The sequence below is a fragment of the Nannospalax galili genome, unplaced genomic scaffold (genome assembly GCF_000622305.1).
Source record: "Nannospalax galili isolate Female #2095 unplaced genomic scaffold, S.galili_v1.0 scaffold1458, whole genome shotgun sequence".
Lineage (NCBI taxonomy): Eukaryota > Metazoa > Chordata > Mammalia > Rodentia > Spalacidae > Nannospalax > Nannospalax galili.
Window position 1 is genome coordinate 29,347 of NW_008341827.1, and position 16,483 is coordinate 45,829.

General features: G+C 47.5%; 1 protein-coding gene across 6 annotated transcripts in view; it reads right to left on the reverse strand.

Moving 5' to 3' along the window:
• Nucleotides 1–1,111: 1,111 nt before the first annotated feature.
• Nucleotides 1,112–16,483, reverse strand: part of Mras (muscle RAS oncogene homolog) — a 54,719-nt gene continuing 39,347 nt past the window's right edge. For all 6 annotated transcript variants that reach the window (XM_008837434.3, XM_008837430.2, XM_029565578.1 and 3 more), the window contains 4 exons: nt 11,101–11,254; nt 8,777–8,876; nt 5,226–5,305; nt 1,112–4,119 (listed from right to left, as the gene is read on the reverse strand). In XM_008837434.3, the coding sequence (XP_008835656.1) occupies nt 4,020–4,119; nt 5,226–5,305; nt 8,777–8,876; nt 11,101–11,254 (434 nt within the window). In that variant the 3' untranslated portion in view covers nt 1,112–4,019. The remainder of the gene's footprint in view (nt 4,120–5,225; nt 5,306–8,776; nt 8,877–11,100; nt 11,255–16,483) is intronic.

A 16,483-nucleotide genomic window follows, 5' to 3' on the forward strand; every position in this document is an offset into this window, starting at 1 on the left:
CATTGTACAACCTGGGTGCGCTTACATACATGCAGGTGAAACACTCATACATTAAAAAAAAAAAAAAAGTAACTTGGGGGGCAACTGAGAAAAATATTTGACGTTGACCTCTGGTCTTCACAAGCATGTGCATACATGTGCACCTGCTTATGCACTCACAAATACATATCACACACACACACACACACACACACACACACACACACACGCGCGCGCGCACGCACGCACGCACGCACGCACAAACTCAGAGTCTTTTTATAGACCTGCTAATCTGGGCTTGCTTTAGAAAGAGAAATGTTTCATCTTTAACAGTGATGGAGTTAGTGGGTCCAATATGTGACTGTGCTTTCAATTAGTCAGTGGATAACCTCCTGAGTTTTCATGTTCTCTGTGAACTTGCTGTGGGGCTCAGAGTGCAGGGGGTGTTTGCTGTCTGAATGAAGGGACATATTTGACTGTCCTCTTACAGCTAACCAACAGCAACCCATTTCTTAGGTGTTCATGACATAGTCAACTTAACATTCCTGAAAAATTAGATTGAGAAGCTATTGGGTAGAAGATGGGGTGGATACAGCGAAGGGTAAGTTGACTTTAATGGTCCCTTAAACTTCTCTGGTGGCTGTTGAGAATGAACTGAAGGAAGACAAGAGTAAGTATGAATGAGGGCAGCTTTGGCTCAAGTGTTAGCAGCGGAGGTGGTAGGAAAGGTAGACAGACTCTGGATGTATTTTGTAGGGGAAATCAAGAGAATCCCTTTGCAGACGATGTGAGGTATGAAGGGTGGGTCCAAGGCTTTTGGCCTGAGACCTGGAAGCATGGAGCTTTCATTGTGTGAGCCGGGTGAAGCAGGCATGGGAAGGGTAAGTCAGGAATTCCATTTTGGATATAATAAGACAGTTTCCTGCAAAAGACAGTTGAAGAGAAAGGGGTATCTGGCTGAGGAAGTGGGCTCTGCGCAGGAAGGAGACGCCCTCATGGCCAACAGTGGGCTTCCTCCTTACTTGAAGTTTGGCTAAGCCAAGGTCACGCTCTGGAAGAGGTGGGTGTTGTGGCAAAACACTGACAATGTGCAAAATAAGGAATATTTGAGTAAGAGGAAATACAATGGACATTTCTTTTTGTTTCTTTATTAATAAGTAGGGATACACAAAGACTTGATAAAAAGTTACATAAAAGGCTCAAGCACTGAGATGATCACTTGTTTCATAACAATGGCCACCAGCTAATATTGTGTCGTAGAAGGCTGGGCACTCAAAGGGGCTCAGTAACTCAAAGTATCTGGCATTCTTGGTAAACCCAGCCCAACATGGAATCTTGACCTAGATGGGCTGTTGATGGAGAGGACCCTCTCTGTGGCTCTGGGCTTACTATAGCAGGCCTGAGAGGCCTTTGGGTTAGAGCTGGCTCATATTACTGGGTCATGTCCCTTGGTAGGCATGACAGACCACTCTAAACCAGTCAGGTACTTTCCACAGCAAGAGCCAGGAGGAGGTGGGAATATCCCAAGAGGAGCATCCTGTATGGAAAAGTGCTTGGGAGGAAAGTGGCCATCGCATAGCCCCATTCTGGGGATGGAGAGATGGTTAGGATTAGCTCTGAGGAGATAAAGAGCATCTAAGGAGCTATCAGAACAGCAGGAGAAAATCAGAACACACGATAGGCAGGGTGACAGGATTTCAGGAAGGTGTGCCCCAGGGGATAAGAAGGGGACACAGTTTCCTAGAAAACGAATGGGAACATCAGAATGACAACTTAGCCAGAGCCAGCAGGTAGGTCCTCAGTCATACAGCCACATTTCCAGTGGCCAGCCAAGTTTCCCAGACTGTCAGTTGTTAATGGAGATGTGCTGGGTACACTTTACCCTACCTCACTGGAAAAAAGCATGCTGATCATCTTGCCTATGGGCCATGGACAATGAAAGCTTACCAGGAGCCCCAGATCAGAGGCTGCAGAAGGCCAGATGTTCGCCTGTTTCTCCCTCAGCATGTGGAGTTAATCTGTCAGCTGTTCAGGATGCTCTGAGGGATGGGTCTGGATGCACTGCTTCTTCTGAAGCGGGCAGAAGTGGCAGGAACCTCCCCTCCCATTACCTGTATGGCCAACTGATCTGCTTCTGGGGAGACTTCCCAACTCAGCACTGTGGGGGGCGCTCAGCTCCACAGTGATGGGGGGAGCTGATGTCGGGTGTATGTATGAGTGGGAGCTCTCTAGGACTGGCTGCTGCCCTGAGTCCAGGGCCTCCTGGCTCAGCACTTCACACAGAGCATCCCATCCTTGCTCCTTTCTGCCTGCCCTCCCTCCTCTGCAGGCTGCAGCAGCCATAGTGAGGCTCAGGGAACCTAAGCCTGGTTCTTTGAGTACAGAAGATATTCATAAATATTATAGGACCTTGGAAACTGTGACATGCCTCATCTGGAATGTTCTAATTCTTCTTTTTAAGGATAGAAAAAAGGGTTCATTTTGACATATAAGAAGTTTGATTTTCAGCTAGTTGATTTCTGTTTTCTTCGGCAGCAGAATGATTCCTTGCTGGGGTCCCTCTGTGCTGGTGACCCTGTGTGAGGAGCCTAAATCTTTCTGGATTGGAGAAGAATGATGAGGCTGGACATCCAGTGAGGTGTTCACTTTCCTTGGATTTCTGTCATGAGTCTCTTTCTCCGGAGAAGCCAGGCAAACTGTGGAGATGCTCTGCTCGCGCAGAGACCTGACCTTCGAAGCAGCTGGAAAATGAGCTTGCTACATGTGCTGTGCATATTCTGACCTTTTTGCAGGAAGATCTTCCTGCTAACCCTCTACCCTGATCCTGTCTGGGAAAATCCTGTCTTTATTCCACTAGCAGCACCAGAGAGGAAGGGCTGCATCATCGTCAGGGAGAAGGGGATGGACAGGACTATCCCTTGCCAAAACAGGTGTATGGGAGCCATGTCATCAACTCAACTTTCAAACCTTCCAACTTTCCTTTCTCTTTTGATCCGATATTATTAAGACTTAGAAGAGGGTTATAGGTGTGTATACCAGTAAGACTGCGCTGCTGCTGATGCTAGAAAGGGGTCCGTTTATGGCCTAGGTCCTGATGTTCAGTGATAACAGTATTGAAGACTTTCAGTTACAATTCCTGGAAATAGAGCTTTCTGGATGGTGTCACATTTGCTTCCTTGATGTGTCTGTGTGTTTGTGTCAAAGGCACCAGCAACACTGGTGATGTCCTATCCATGTCTGGGAATAGAAACACTTCTGCAAAGCCAGTCAGCTCACCTCAGCCACTCTCAGGACCACGAAAATCTCTCTAGAAGTGACTTGTGCCCACCTGCTACTCAGGGTGGGGGTGGTGGGGATGTGTTTTCTAACCTCTGCGTTTTCAACCACACCAAATCCCTCTGGGTAAATCTATCTCCTTCTCTCCAGTCTTCAGTGCCCGTTTTCCTCCTGGGTTTGACTCATAGCCCAAGGTTTCTAGAAAGGTCATCACCAACTTCTGCCCTCTCTGACAGTCTGCTTTCATCCCAGATGGAGTTTGGCACTGCTGGGAACACTCAGTCAGAGACATTATCAGAGAGGTCTGCCAAAGACTTGGGGCTTCACCAGGCAGTGGGCACAGACCCTTTTAATAAAATAATCATTACTCAAATAATTTAAAAATCTACAAAAGACATCTGATCTCAGATATGGTAGATAGGGGCAGGGGAGGAAGCTTGTTCATGGCTTGTCTGATACCTTGTATGTGGATAAACGCTTCCACGCCCTATTAGCCCTATGTAGTTAAGAGAAACAACACACCTACCAAGAGACTGGACAGTGGGCTGAATCAGTACATGAAAGGCTTAGATATTGTTGCTTGTCTCCTGGGAGAGATAGCAAAGCCAGACCCTGTTGGCTCCCACCTATCCTCCCTTCCTCCCTTTCTGTGCCCGGTCCAGGGCCAAGGGTTGTGGTTAGAAATGATTCTCAGTGCAATTAGGCAGTGGGCAGGTCCAGAGGGGCTGACAGTTCACAGTTGCTATGCCCAGGGCCTCAGGCTGTCACAAGATCACGCACTGCAGTTTGTGGGTGCCAGTGGTCCGGTCTCCCCGCCACTTTGTTTTTTTCTTCTTCTTCTGGCTTTTCTCTGGAATCTGTTGCCTTTTGAACAATGAAGGGCGGAAAGACAAAGTCAGAATGGGCTTGACGTCTCCTCCAGCCTCTGTTACTCCTGGGTTGGAGAAGGAGGCCTGTTCTGATGCACCTCGGATGAAGGGACAGACTGAGGGTGCTGCTGTCTTGGCCAGAGGAGATCTGGCTGGGTAGCGAATCTTAGTTCAAGGAGACTGAGGGGGAGGGAGAAGGAAAACCAGACTCATCTACTGTGGAAATTAGTGACATTGGGCAGTGGTCATATTTATTCAAATCATAAGCCCCATTGTGTTTTGGGCTTTATAGAGTTGACTTCTGTTTCTGTGTTTTGTATTTTAAATAAAATAACTGCTGATCTAGATGAAAAATGAATATAAGGCATTTGAAGACATGGGTTGGGCTGCTAGGAATGTTAAAGATTTAGGAAACTGACTAGATGGTAGAGGCAGCGAATACAGCCACCCAGCATGAAGTAAGGTCAGGCCCCTGACTCTTTTTCTTTTTTTTCTCTTTTTTGAGACAGGGTCTCCCTGTAACCCCAGCTGGCCTGGAACTCCCAATGTAGACCCCTCCCCAGCGCTGGACCACTTGACCCCTGCTGGGGACTCTTAATGTTCAGGAATCTGTTTCCTGGCTGCTGACACTTGGACACCCACAGCCTGAGGGTCTGGGAGGACATACATGGGGCCTCTAGAATTTGAGCCCAGGAGCACGCTTGGCAGTTCAGGGGTTAATGCTGCAGGGCTTCCCAATATCAGGGCTGAGGCAGAAAAGGAGCCTGCTTTGTACCATGTTGGACATGTTGAAAGCTCTGGGTTGAGAGAGCCCCAGATGCACAGGAGAGGGCTACCTCATCTCAGTGGAAGAGTTTCTATTGAGCACATGCAGTGTCCACACACCCTCCTGGTTAATGGCTGGGGGCAGGGCAGAAGTGGGAGGAAAGGGAGGGAGAGAAATGGAAAGAGGTACAAGAAATCCTACATCAGGCTCAGAACTGCCCAGACTCCTGGCCCAGCACAGGAGCTGTGTCCCCCTGTGTTCCAGTCACAGCATGGCCTTCCTCCTCCAGCATAGAGGTGCCAAAGAGAGGTATACTGTTGGGGAGGGATGCTTACCTAATTACTCTAACGAGGTCATGGAAGGCTTTGTCCACATTAAGAGGTGGGTCCTTAGCACTGGTTTCTATATATGGGATCTGGAAAGCAAAGCTCGATTTGGTCAAAGTGGCACCGAGACCCACAAAGTCCTCTTCCACCCTTTGAAGTCCTCAGAGGTTCTGAAGATCCTGCAGAACCTCGGAAGCCACAAGCCTCCAGAGCTTCTTGCCCTGTAAGGCTACAGGGTTTCATTAACGGCTTTTCTAATTTCCTTTTGTTCTCTAGTCCCAGAGATGCTCTCTAAAATAGAATCAAAATGATCTTTTTATATACTTGAAGACCAAACTCTTTCATTTCTCACACTATGGTGTACTGTGATTCTCTTTGGGCCTCTTTCTAAGGTGACCTCTGACCTTTGTCCAAGGTTCCTCCAGGGCAGACATGAGTGGAGAAGGCTGAGGAGAGGTGAGCTGTGAGAAAGACTCTGAACTTGGATGAGACTGACCACCTCCCCAATCCCCAGCACCCCAGCCCAGCCCAGCTCTTGTTTGCCCTGTGTCTGTGAGCCCAGGAGCCCCGCCATGTGTTACACAGCATGCTGCCACTCTACTGAAAGGGAACACCATGAGTGAGCTGTGGCTGAGACCCACAGGCCATGATTGCACCAAACCTTGGTCTGGCAAAGTACAACAAAGGCCCTGGGAGGTCAGAATACAATTCTAGATCCTACGACAAGGACCCCTGAGAATCAAGAAGTGCTCACTCCCCGCCGCACAAGGAGGATGAGGGGTTCAGCGACAGACACTGGTCTCCCGGCACGGGAAGGAAGTAAGCAGTAAGCCAATGGAGATTAGACTGAAGGACTTTGTTATTTCTCATAACTTTTTTTTTCTGATTACAAAATTAGGGCCTTTTATTACATTTGACAAATTTAAGTACAGTGAAGAAAATAAAAGTGATCCATCCATTAAATGCATGGGGAGAGTACCAGAGCAAGCTACTGTCAGAGGAGTTGGTGGGGCGCCTTGCCCAGGACACACAGGGACCAGCATCCATGCATCAACTATCACTGTGTGAGGTCAGATGTTCACACACTGCAGTGGCTTCAAGCAGAGGTCTAATTGTAGCTGACAGACACAAAAAGGGCAGGGCACAAAGGGCCCAGCTCAAGCCTTTGAAATTTTCATTTGAGACTCTGATACCACTAAAAGGGCACTGCCCTCTACTGTATGTTGTTCCACCGTGGGGTAGTTGTTTGGCTTCTGTCCTGGTTTGTTTCTCCACTGCTGTGACAAAACACTCTGACCAATACCAACTTGGGGAGGAAAGGGTTTATTTTATCTTACATCTCCTGGGTCACAGTTCATCAGGGAGCCCATGGTAGGAACTCAGGGCAGGAACCTGGAGGCAGGAGCTGGAGCACAGGCCATGGAGGAATGCTGCTTACTGGCTTGCTCCCCTGACCCCTGCTCAGCCTGCTTTCTTATGCAACACAGTCCCACCTGCCCAGGGGTGGCACCACCCACAGTGGGCTGGGCCCTCCCACATCACTCAACAATCAAGAAGGTGCCCCATGGACATGGCCACAGACCTGTCCTATGAAGGCAATTCCCCAGTTGAGGCTCCCTCAACCCAGTTGTGTAAAGTTTAGTGACACTAAAGCTATCCAGCACAGCTTCCCAGGTCTCCATGTTCCTGCCACAATTATCCCTCAAGGCCAGTGCCATCCTGCAGTGAGGCGCCTGAGCTAAGAAGGATGTGCCTACAGGAGCTCTCTGTATGTGACCAGCAGAGAATGACAGCGAGAACCCCGGGTACCTTCCGCGTCCCTGCCTGGCCTCCCAAGAGCAGCTGCAAGTTGAGGTCAGGTTTAGAGCCTCTGGTGAGCCAGGCACCGTGTCCAGGTAGATGTCCCTGATAAGAGGCCAGTAGAACCCTGCTTATAGATCAGGACACCTTACAGCCCTGGACACACCAGAAGGGAAGCAGGAAATCACCTACAGCCAGAGCCCCTCAGCATCCTGTGCTCCTGGGAACCCCATAATCCTCAGCTTCCGGGGGGGTCTCTGAACACTGGTGTTTGTGGTCCCACCTTTCTCTCTCTCATACCAAATACAGTCTGTAAGCAAATGCTGCTGGCCCTCAGAAATACAGCCCAGCTCCACCACCCTCTTGCTACCTTCACAAGCACCTGATGGTGCAGGTCAGCCTCAAGTCGGTAATTTGGCAGCCCCTGCTGTGACTCCCTGTCCTCTTCCTCCCCCAGTGGACCATCCTCAACATGTCACAGGAGAGAAGCTGCTGAGACCCTGTCACACCTCCCTCTAAACCATTCAGTGGTTTCCCTGCTCACTCACTGAGGTGTGCAAAAGCCCCCTCTCTGACTTCACCTCCCATAGTTTGCCCCCAGCCCATCTGCTCGGCCACGCTGGCTTTCTGGCTGGCCTGCAAGCTCTAAACTCAAGGCTTTTGCACAGATTATTTCCTCTGCTAGAATGTTTTTCTTCAGGTATCTGCCTGACCATTCCCTGGCCTCCTTTAGTCCTTGCTGAAACGGACCCAAGACGCCCCCTGTACTTCACAATCCTGACTTGTTTCCACAGGATGTGCCACCTCTGGACAGGTTATAACTTGCTTTGCTTATTGCCTGTCTCCGTCACTAAAGGTGAGCACTAAAAGACAGAATTTCTGTTTCCCAGGACCCAGGGTGCTGGATTAATAAGTGAAGGAACACAGAAGACAGATGGGCAAGGCTCCCAGCATGCCTTCATGTGTAGGCAAGTGAGGGGATGGGGCCACCCTGTATCAGACTTTCTGGAAATCAGAGCAGGACTGGGTGTAAAATGAACCCAAGGAGGCCAGGGCACGGACTGTGCCAATATGGGGGTAAGGAGCAGAGACCTCAGCTAACACTATCCAGAAGGCAAGGGCATTGCAATGAACTAGGATAGCTAGGATGCCTGTGAAATGGTGTAGCCTGGGTAACCTCAGTGTGAACATTGTCAAGTGAGGATAATAATGCCTATGGTAAGGTGGGGTTGTGAGGGGACTTTAGGTCCAGGCTTCCCCAGTGCAATGCTAGGCATGGAGCAGGCTCAGTAAACAGAGCTGATCTTGGTGACTCAGCATAGCCAAGTGCTGGCTCCTGAGTAGGAAGAACTACCACCTCTATACAGACCAGTGCTGAATCTGCCCTGCTAGAGGCAGGGCTGCCCTCTGCCAGTAAGCAGGCTGAATACTGCAGCCTTCAGGCCACTTTGAAGGCAGCTGTCCCCCACCACAGCTGCTTATGGCTGCTTCTTAAGAGTGCTTCCTCTCTGGCATACTGCTCTTTCAAAAACTATCCCCCATTACATTGTACCCTCCGGCGTCTCCGTGGAGTCTAGTTGTTCTGAATGAGGTCCTAATCCCATTTCCAAAGACCAGCACTGCAGGAGAGATGGCCTACAGACTTTCACACACACAGCCCTGAGCTGCCAACACACACACACACACACACACACACACACACACACACACACACGCACGCACGCACGCACACACGCACGCGCACACACACGCACACCTACATTGTGTTTGGTCGCCATTTCTTTTCCTTGCTCCCTGGTAATTTTCCTCAGGTGCATCAAATCAACCTTGTTAGCCACGAGGATCATTGGGAACGATTCCCTGGGAAGTAACAAAAACAAACAAAACAGTCACCACGTGAGGTTCTCTACTCTGCCCTGCCAGGTCAAGGTGATACAGTCAAACCTTGGGCAAGGCCCATCTCACAGAGCTTCCTAGGTCTCCTCTTTTCTGGAGGAGATAAGCGCTTGGGTAGATGTGGCCAAGGCTGCTCCTTGTCTTGTCTTGAAGCCTTAGGCCTATTGCAAGGCTAGTGTCAAGCCTAGCCTGGGTCTGCTGACATGAGTCTGGCCTCCCAGGCTGCTCCCCACTTCTCCGTTGCTGTGATGTCCCAACCATGTAGGCTACCGTGGCTCTCAGCAAGGATTCATGAAGGGCACCAGGGACAGGGACTGACACACAATTGGTTCTCCATAAATGGCAGCTGTAAATGAGGATAGTTCCCAGAAGAGGAAGTGCTTGAAGATCAGAATGTCCCCTACACACTCTTATGGACACATGCAGCCAAACTGCTGTCTAAATCAAATGAATGATCATCAGTCTCACAGCGTTTGTTTTGTTTGTTTGTTTGTTTAGCAATGTTGGATATTTTCATTTAAAAATTGTAATTTGTACTGGGCATAATGGCACATACCTTTAATTCCAGCACTCGGGAAGCAGAGGCAGGAGGACCTCTGTGAGTTCAAGGCCGGCCTGGACTACACAGCCAGTTCCAAGCCAGTCAGAGCTACATAGTGAGACCCTGCTTCAAAAAAAGTTGTAATTTAGCCAGGCATGGTGGCGCATGCCTTTAATCCCAGCACTCAGGAGGCAGAGGCAGGCGGATCTCTGTGAGTTCAAGGCCAGCCTGGTCTACATAGTGAGTTCCAGAACAGCTGGGGCTACAGGGAGACCCTGTCTCAAAAAGACCAAAAAAAAAAAAAAAAAGAGTTGTAATTTGATACTAAAATGCTATTTTATTATTTCTTTGATTAGCAGGAAAATTAAAGTATTTTACCACAAGCGAAACATTTATGTTGTCTCTTGGGATTTATACACTTGGGGGCTGAGCTCACATTGATCTATTGCAGCTTGCTTTGTGTGTCTGTGTCCCTTCACCCAGTAAAGTTACAAACCCTTCTTTCTTTGGAACAGGTATTAGCTGGATTTTTCCATCTTTCTGGGGATTTCATCAAACCTTGCTATTTTTTAAAAATATGTATTTTTTAATTTTATTTATTTTTATTTTATGTGTTTGCATGTATTGCGTGTATTGTAAGTAAGTGCACCTGTGTCATGCAATGCCCACAGAGGACAGAAGAGGCTATCGGAATCCCCTGGAACTGGAGTTACAGACAGTTGTTAGCTGCCATGTGGGTGCTGGCATTCGAATCTGGGTCCTCTGCAAGAACAGCCAGTGTTCTTAACTGCCGAGCCATCTCTCCAGCACCAAACCTTCTTATTTTTCTTCATTTCATTTTCTTTACATTACTTCTTTGAGTGACAATACTTGCTGACTGACAATACTAGCTGGGCTTAAAATAGACTCTGGGTTTACTTAATTATTTTATACAATGCTAAGGAAAAAAGAGCCTTTAATCAGGAACTTATAAATCTTGTAGTCAAATGTAATTTAACCAATTTCAACGTATTTAGGAGAGAAAATTCACTTTTTCTTTGAATATAATGTAATTAAGTTAAATTGGAGTTGGAAAACAAAGATGTGACCAACCAGTGATTCCTTAACTGAGAGGACAGTTTGTAAAGATGAGGAAGCTGATGACTTGGAGCCTTGGAGGCAGTTTATCCCACAAAGAACCAGGGGGGCAGCTGGGAGGGTGGCGCACACCTTTAATCCCAGCACTCAGGAGGCAGAGGCCTGTGGATCTCTGTGAGATTGAGGCCAGCCTGGTCTACATAGTGTATTCCAGGCCAGCTGGGGCTACAGGGAGACTGTTGAAAGAAAAGAAAGAAAAGAAGGGAGAGAAAGAAAGAGAAAGAAGCAAGGGAGAGAGAGAGAGAGAGAGAGAGAGAGAGAGAGAGAGAGAGAGAAAAGATACAGAGAGAGAGATTTTTTTGTCTATTTTTTGGGAAGAGAAGAGAAGAGAAGAGAAGAGAAGAGAAGAGAAGAGAAGAGAAGAGAAGAGAGAGAAGAGAAGAGGAGGAGACCAGAGGAAGTAACCAGGAGATCTGTGGGGAGGGAAGAGGAAAGGAAGAGGAGGGAGGGGAAAACAGTGCCTCCCATAAGCCAAGAGCAGGAGTGGGGAGGCCCGCCCGCTGCCCTCACCTGTCCTTGACACGCAGGATTAGCTGGTGAAAGCGGTCCACGTGCTCGAAGCTGGCCTTGTCAGTGACGGAGTAGACGATGAGGAAGCCATCCCCGGTGCGCATGTACTGCTCTCGCATAGCACTGAACTCCTCCTGCCCGGCGGTGTCCAGAACTAGAGAGTGATGAGGCTACTCAGGGAATGCCCACAGCCCGGCTGGTGCCCCCCATGACCTGCAGAACCCCAGGTGGCTGCCGCCGCCACCCGTCCCCACTGTGGCTCAGTCCCCGCTCTCTCCACAGAAGACTCTCTGGCTCCTCTGGCAGCTCCAGCCACCCCAGAGGCTGCTTTTGTGTACAGCTCTGCCTGGCTCATTTCAATCCCGGGGCTCCCTGGACCTCAGTTCTTTGAGCCAAGGACAAGACTCATGTAGTCAGTGATCAACTGTCACAAGTCCCTCTGGAGATCCCAGAGCTGAGCTTGGATCCCTGCTACAGCCCTTACAAAGTGCAGTTCTTGCGGAAGTACCTGACTCTCTGAGCCTCCATTTCTTCTTCCACAGGATAGAAACAGGGCCAGCACCTTGAAGCCCTCGGGTGGGGAGTGCAGGCTTCTAGAGGAGCCTGAGGAAAACTCCAAGGTAACCATCCCAGCCAAGGACTCTTTGGCCTCGGTGCGAACACTAGACAGGCCTCAAGGAAGCAGCTCTCAGTAGTCAAAGTCTTTGACCTCTTAGGATGGGAGTGGCAGGAAGCAGGCAGAGTTGAGGAACACTGGCAATTCCCTTCAGCCTCCAATCCCCCTCGCCACTCCTAGGGCTCTGACCCCTGACATCCACTCTTTCCTCCCTGACATACAGTGCTCCTGTCTAGTTGGGACCTAGTTCAAAAACTACCCACATTGTATTTGAATAACTAAATAAATGTAAGGCCAATCAGTTTCGTTCATTCAATAAATAGTTTTAATAATGTGTTTCTGTGTGTAGGTATGTGCAGGTGAGTGCAGTGCAGATGCAGGCCAGAAGAAGGAATTGATTCCCTGCGGCTGGAATTACAGACAGCTGTGACCTGCCCAGTCTGGGTGCTAAAACCACCCTTGGGTCCTCTGCTAGAGCAGTATGTGCTTAAGTACTCCAACAATTCTGGTCTTAACATGATGTCCTTATTTTGGTAATGAATAAAGGATATTTAACCTCGACTGAAGTCCTTGCTTTATTTGTGAAGAGGCTACAGATCCTAATTACATCCTGCTGCTGATAAAAAAGTATAAGCATACATACTCTTTTATACATATCATAAGTTTATGAAGAACAAAAATAAAACTTCAAACTCCTAGTTAATAGAAGAGAGGAACAGATACAGTTATGTTTAATATGATACAAATTTTGTGCAAGGATTACTGTATATTTAGCTGCCATTAAATTATTATGTAGCCTTTCAACTAATAAATAAAAAAGGGTTCAAGAGAACAGAAGAAGGAAGAACAGTGTAAATGAGACCAACTTGAAAGAAGACAAAAACAAATCTAATGAAAATAATCAAGCGTAATAAAGATATGAAACAAGACGGCAGAAATAAATCTATCAGAATTCCAATAATATTCTTCACAGAACTAGAAAAAAAAAATCCTAAAATGCATATGGAAGCATAAGATACCAAGTACCCAAAGGAACTCTGAGCAAAAGAGCAATGCTGCAGGTATCATAGTGCCTGATTTCAAATTACGCTGAACGTCTAGAGAGACTGAAACAGACACATAGACCCATGGAATAGAAAGCCAGAACCAAAAATACACCCATGAAGTTCCTGCTATCTGATTCTCAACAAAGGGGCCAAAACATACTTTGGAGGAAATGGTGTTGGGAAAACATGTCAATCCCTACCTCTTACCCTGTACTCAACTCAAAATGAATCAATGACCAGAAAATTTGAAACTATTAGAGGAAAACACAGGGGAAACAATTCAAGATCCAAACATGGGCAATGACTTTCTGAGAAGGACTACCATAGCTAAGGGATAACAGCAAGAACTGATGAAAGGAACCAATCCACAGAGCGACGAGACAGCCCACAGAGTGGGAGAAACATCTTTGCCAGTTATTTATCTAACAGAGAGTTAATATACAGAATATATAAAGACCCCCTTCCCAAAATTAAACACCCAAAGAACAAATAGCTCACCAAGTGTGGTGGCTTGCACATGTAATCCCAATGCTTGAGAGGTGGAAACAGGAGGATATCCGCAAGCTTGAGGTCTGCCTGGTCTGTATACTAAGTTCCAGGCCAATCAGGAAATAAATGGACAAAGGAAATGAACAGACAGTTCTCCAAAGGTGAAAGTGGCGCAAGCCTCTAATCCCCACAGTCAGGAGGCAGAGGCAGGTGAATCTTTGTGAGATTGAGGCTGGCCTGTACTACATAGTGAGTTCCAGGCCAGCTGGGGCTATAGGGAGACCCTGCCTAAAAAACAAACATCAAACAAACAACATTCCTCCCAAAGTAGAAATGGTGAATAAGCACATGAAAAAAATTCATTATCTTTAACAGTGAAGGAAATGAAAATCAAAAGTACATTGAGATTCTTTCTTATTCCAAGCAGAATAGCTATCAAGAAAAAGACAACCTGGGCTGACAGAGATGCTGGGTGACAGGAACCATATACACTGCTGGTGGGAGTCTAAACTGGCATAGCCACTAGGGAAATCAGTATGGAAGTTGTTCAAAACACTAAGAATGGAACTACTACACAGTCCAGCTATACCATTCCTGGGTCTATACCTGAAGGAATCTATGCCCGCACACAACAGAGATACCTACACAACCCATGTTTACTGCAACACTTCAGAGTGGCCAGGTTAAGAATTAGCCCAAGTGACCGCTGAGGGGTGAATGATAAGGAAAATATTTTATGTCTGTGTGTGTGTGTGTGTGTGTGTGTGATCTATGTGTATAGATGTGTGTGTGTGATCTATGTGTATAGATGTGTATGTGTGTGATCTAGGTGTATAGATGTGTGTGTGTGATCTATGTGTATAGATGTGTGTGTGTGATCTATGTGTATAGTGTATGTGTGATCTATGTGTATAGATGTGTGTGTGATCTATGTGTATAGATGTGTGTGTGTGATCTATGTGTATAGATGCGTGTGTGTGACATCTATGTGTATAGATGTGTGTGGGATCTATGTGTATAGATGTGTGTGTGATCTATGTGTATAGATGTGTGTGATCTATGTGTATAGATGTGTGTATATGTGTGATCTATGTGTACAGATGTGTGTGTGATCTATGTGTATAGATGTGTGTGTGTGACATCTATGTGTATAGATGTGTGTGTGTGATCTATGTGTATAGATGTGTGTGACATCTATGTGCATAGATGTGTGTGTGTGATCTATGTGTATAGATGTGTGTGTGATCTATGTGTATAGATGTGTGTGTGTGATCTGTGTGTATAGATGCGAGCGTGTTATAGATGTGTGTATATGTGTGATCTATGTGTACAGATGTGTGTGTGTGATCTATGTGTATAGATGTGTATGTGTACAGATGCGTGTGTGTGATCTATGTGTATAGATGTGTGTGTGTGATATCTATGTGTATAGATGTGTGTGTGTGATCTGTGTGTATAGATGCGTGTGATCTATGTGTATAGATGTGTGTGTGATCTATGTGTACAGATGTGTGTGATCTATGTGTATAGATGTGTGTGTGAGATCTATGTGTATAGATGTGTGTGTGTGTGTGTGTGCGTGCGTGCGGTGTACTAGAAAGAAGAAAGAGATTCTAGAGATGGAGAGTGTCAGTGCAGGAGGATTAAGTGCAGGCTGCTTTTAGAAACCCACACGTAGCACTGCACGAAGTCTCACATAGGTGGGTAGCCAGCACTAAGCTGTACTAGTGTGGTCCCTCATGTGCCTATCAAGACCTCCTCTCTCCTCTTCCTCTTCTTCCTCCCCTCCTTCTCTCCCTCCTCCTCTTCTTTCAATTCCTCTTCTTCCCCTTCCAGTGTGGGTCTGGCCATCTAGAACCAGACCAGCTGTCTAGGTGCCATGTAGTCACTCAAGCTGTGCCCTCCAACGTGGAAGCCTATTCCCCTCTCTCTGGATGTTCCAGCTGCCCTCTGGCTCAGATGCGGCCCATGTCCCCTCCTCATGGGAGGTATCTGACTGCCACCTCTGAAACTTTCCTATGGCCTGTGCCCCCAGTTCTTGACACGTGTGCCTCTTAACCTGGCTCAGTGCCACACATTGTGGTGAAGTAGTAGAGGGCAGGAGCTGGACATTTGTTGCCCTGGACATCCCCCGAGGTGCAGCTCCCAAGAAGGGCTCAAAGCAAGGGGTAAGACACCTACTTGCTACAGAAAGTGCTGTGTCCATGCTGAAGCAGCTTTAAGGAAAAGCACTAAAAAGTGACTTTTCAACTTTCACTATCAGGGGAAAACAAGGGTTCCAGAACATGTAACCGTAAAAACAATGCTTTCTAGATATAATAAATACATCCCCAGGACTAGAGCTCTCTGCCTCTCTCTAATCCCCAGGACCTATGGTGGGAGGAAGGATGATCAAGCCTATTTTATAGCAAGCGAAGTGGGGAAGTCTGTGCCTTACTAGCCATCAATATGCATAAAGTCACATCACCTCACTGAGCATAAACAGTGACAGCCTTGCTCCTTCCTACTGGAACCGGGGTCAGGGTAGATAACAGAACAAGACTGGGCACTGGGCAGCCAGCCTGGCTGCACCAACCACTCACTATTCCCAGAAAAAGGGTGGCTTTCTTCAGCTTCTTCAAAGCACTGGCAGGGTGTGAAAGCCAAGCTACCTGGGATGGTCTCCAGGGAGAGAGTTAAAGTCTTACAGAGCCTCCAGCTGGCTCCCCGGCCATGGGAGAGGATTCCCTCTGGCAATGGTACCACCATCCTCAATATGATGGCTTAAGGACAACAGCAAGACATGTCACTAGCCGCAGGGATGCCTGCTCTGATGTCACACTACTCCAGCTGTGGGAGATGAGGAGGGAGGCTGTGGGGCAGGTTTGCATGAGGTAGAAGATCCCTTGAGTAGGGGTGCAAACTGTAGGTGTTAGTGCACATTCTGGGAATATGCTCTGTGGCTTTGTGGGGTTCTTAGAGAAGGTAAGAACCCCACTTTCTCAGATGGCATTCTCATAGAAGGAAATATTAGTTAGAATATAAAATGTGTTGGAGGCTTAGCTCTATTTTGGGGGGGTGATAGAAACTTTAGAAGGTAGGGTCTAGGTGGAGGAAGCAGGTCACTGGGGGCGGGCCTTTGAAGGGTGTCTTGTCCTGGCCTCTTTCCTGTCTCTTTCTCTTTGCTTACTGGTAAAAAATTTTCTCCTGAACACACTCCCACCACCGTGACACTCTGCCTCACCTTAGGCCT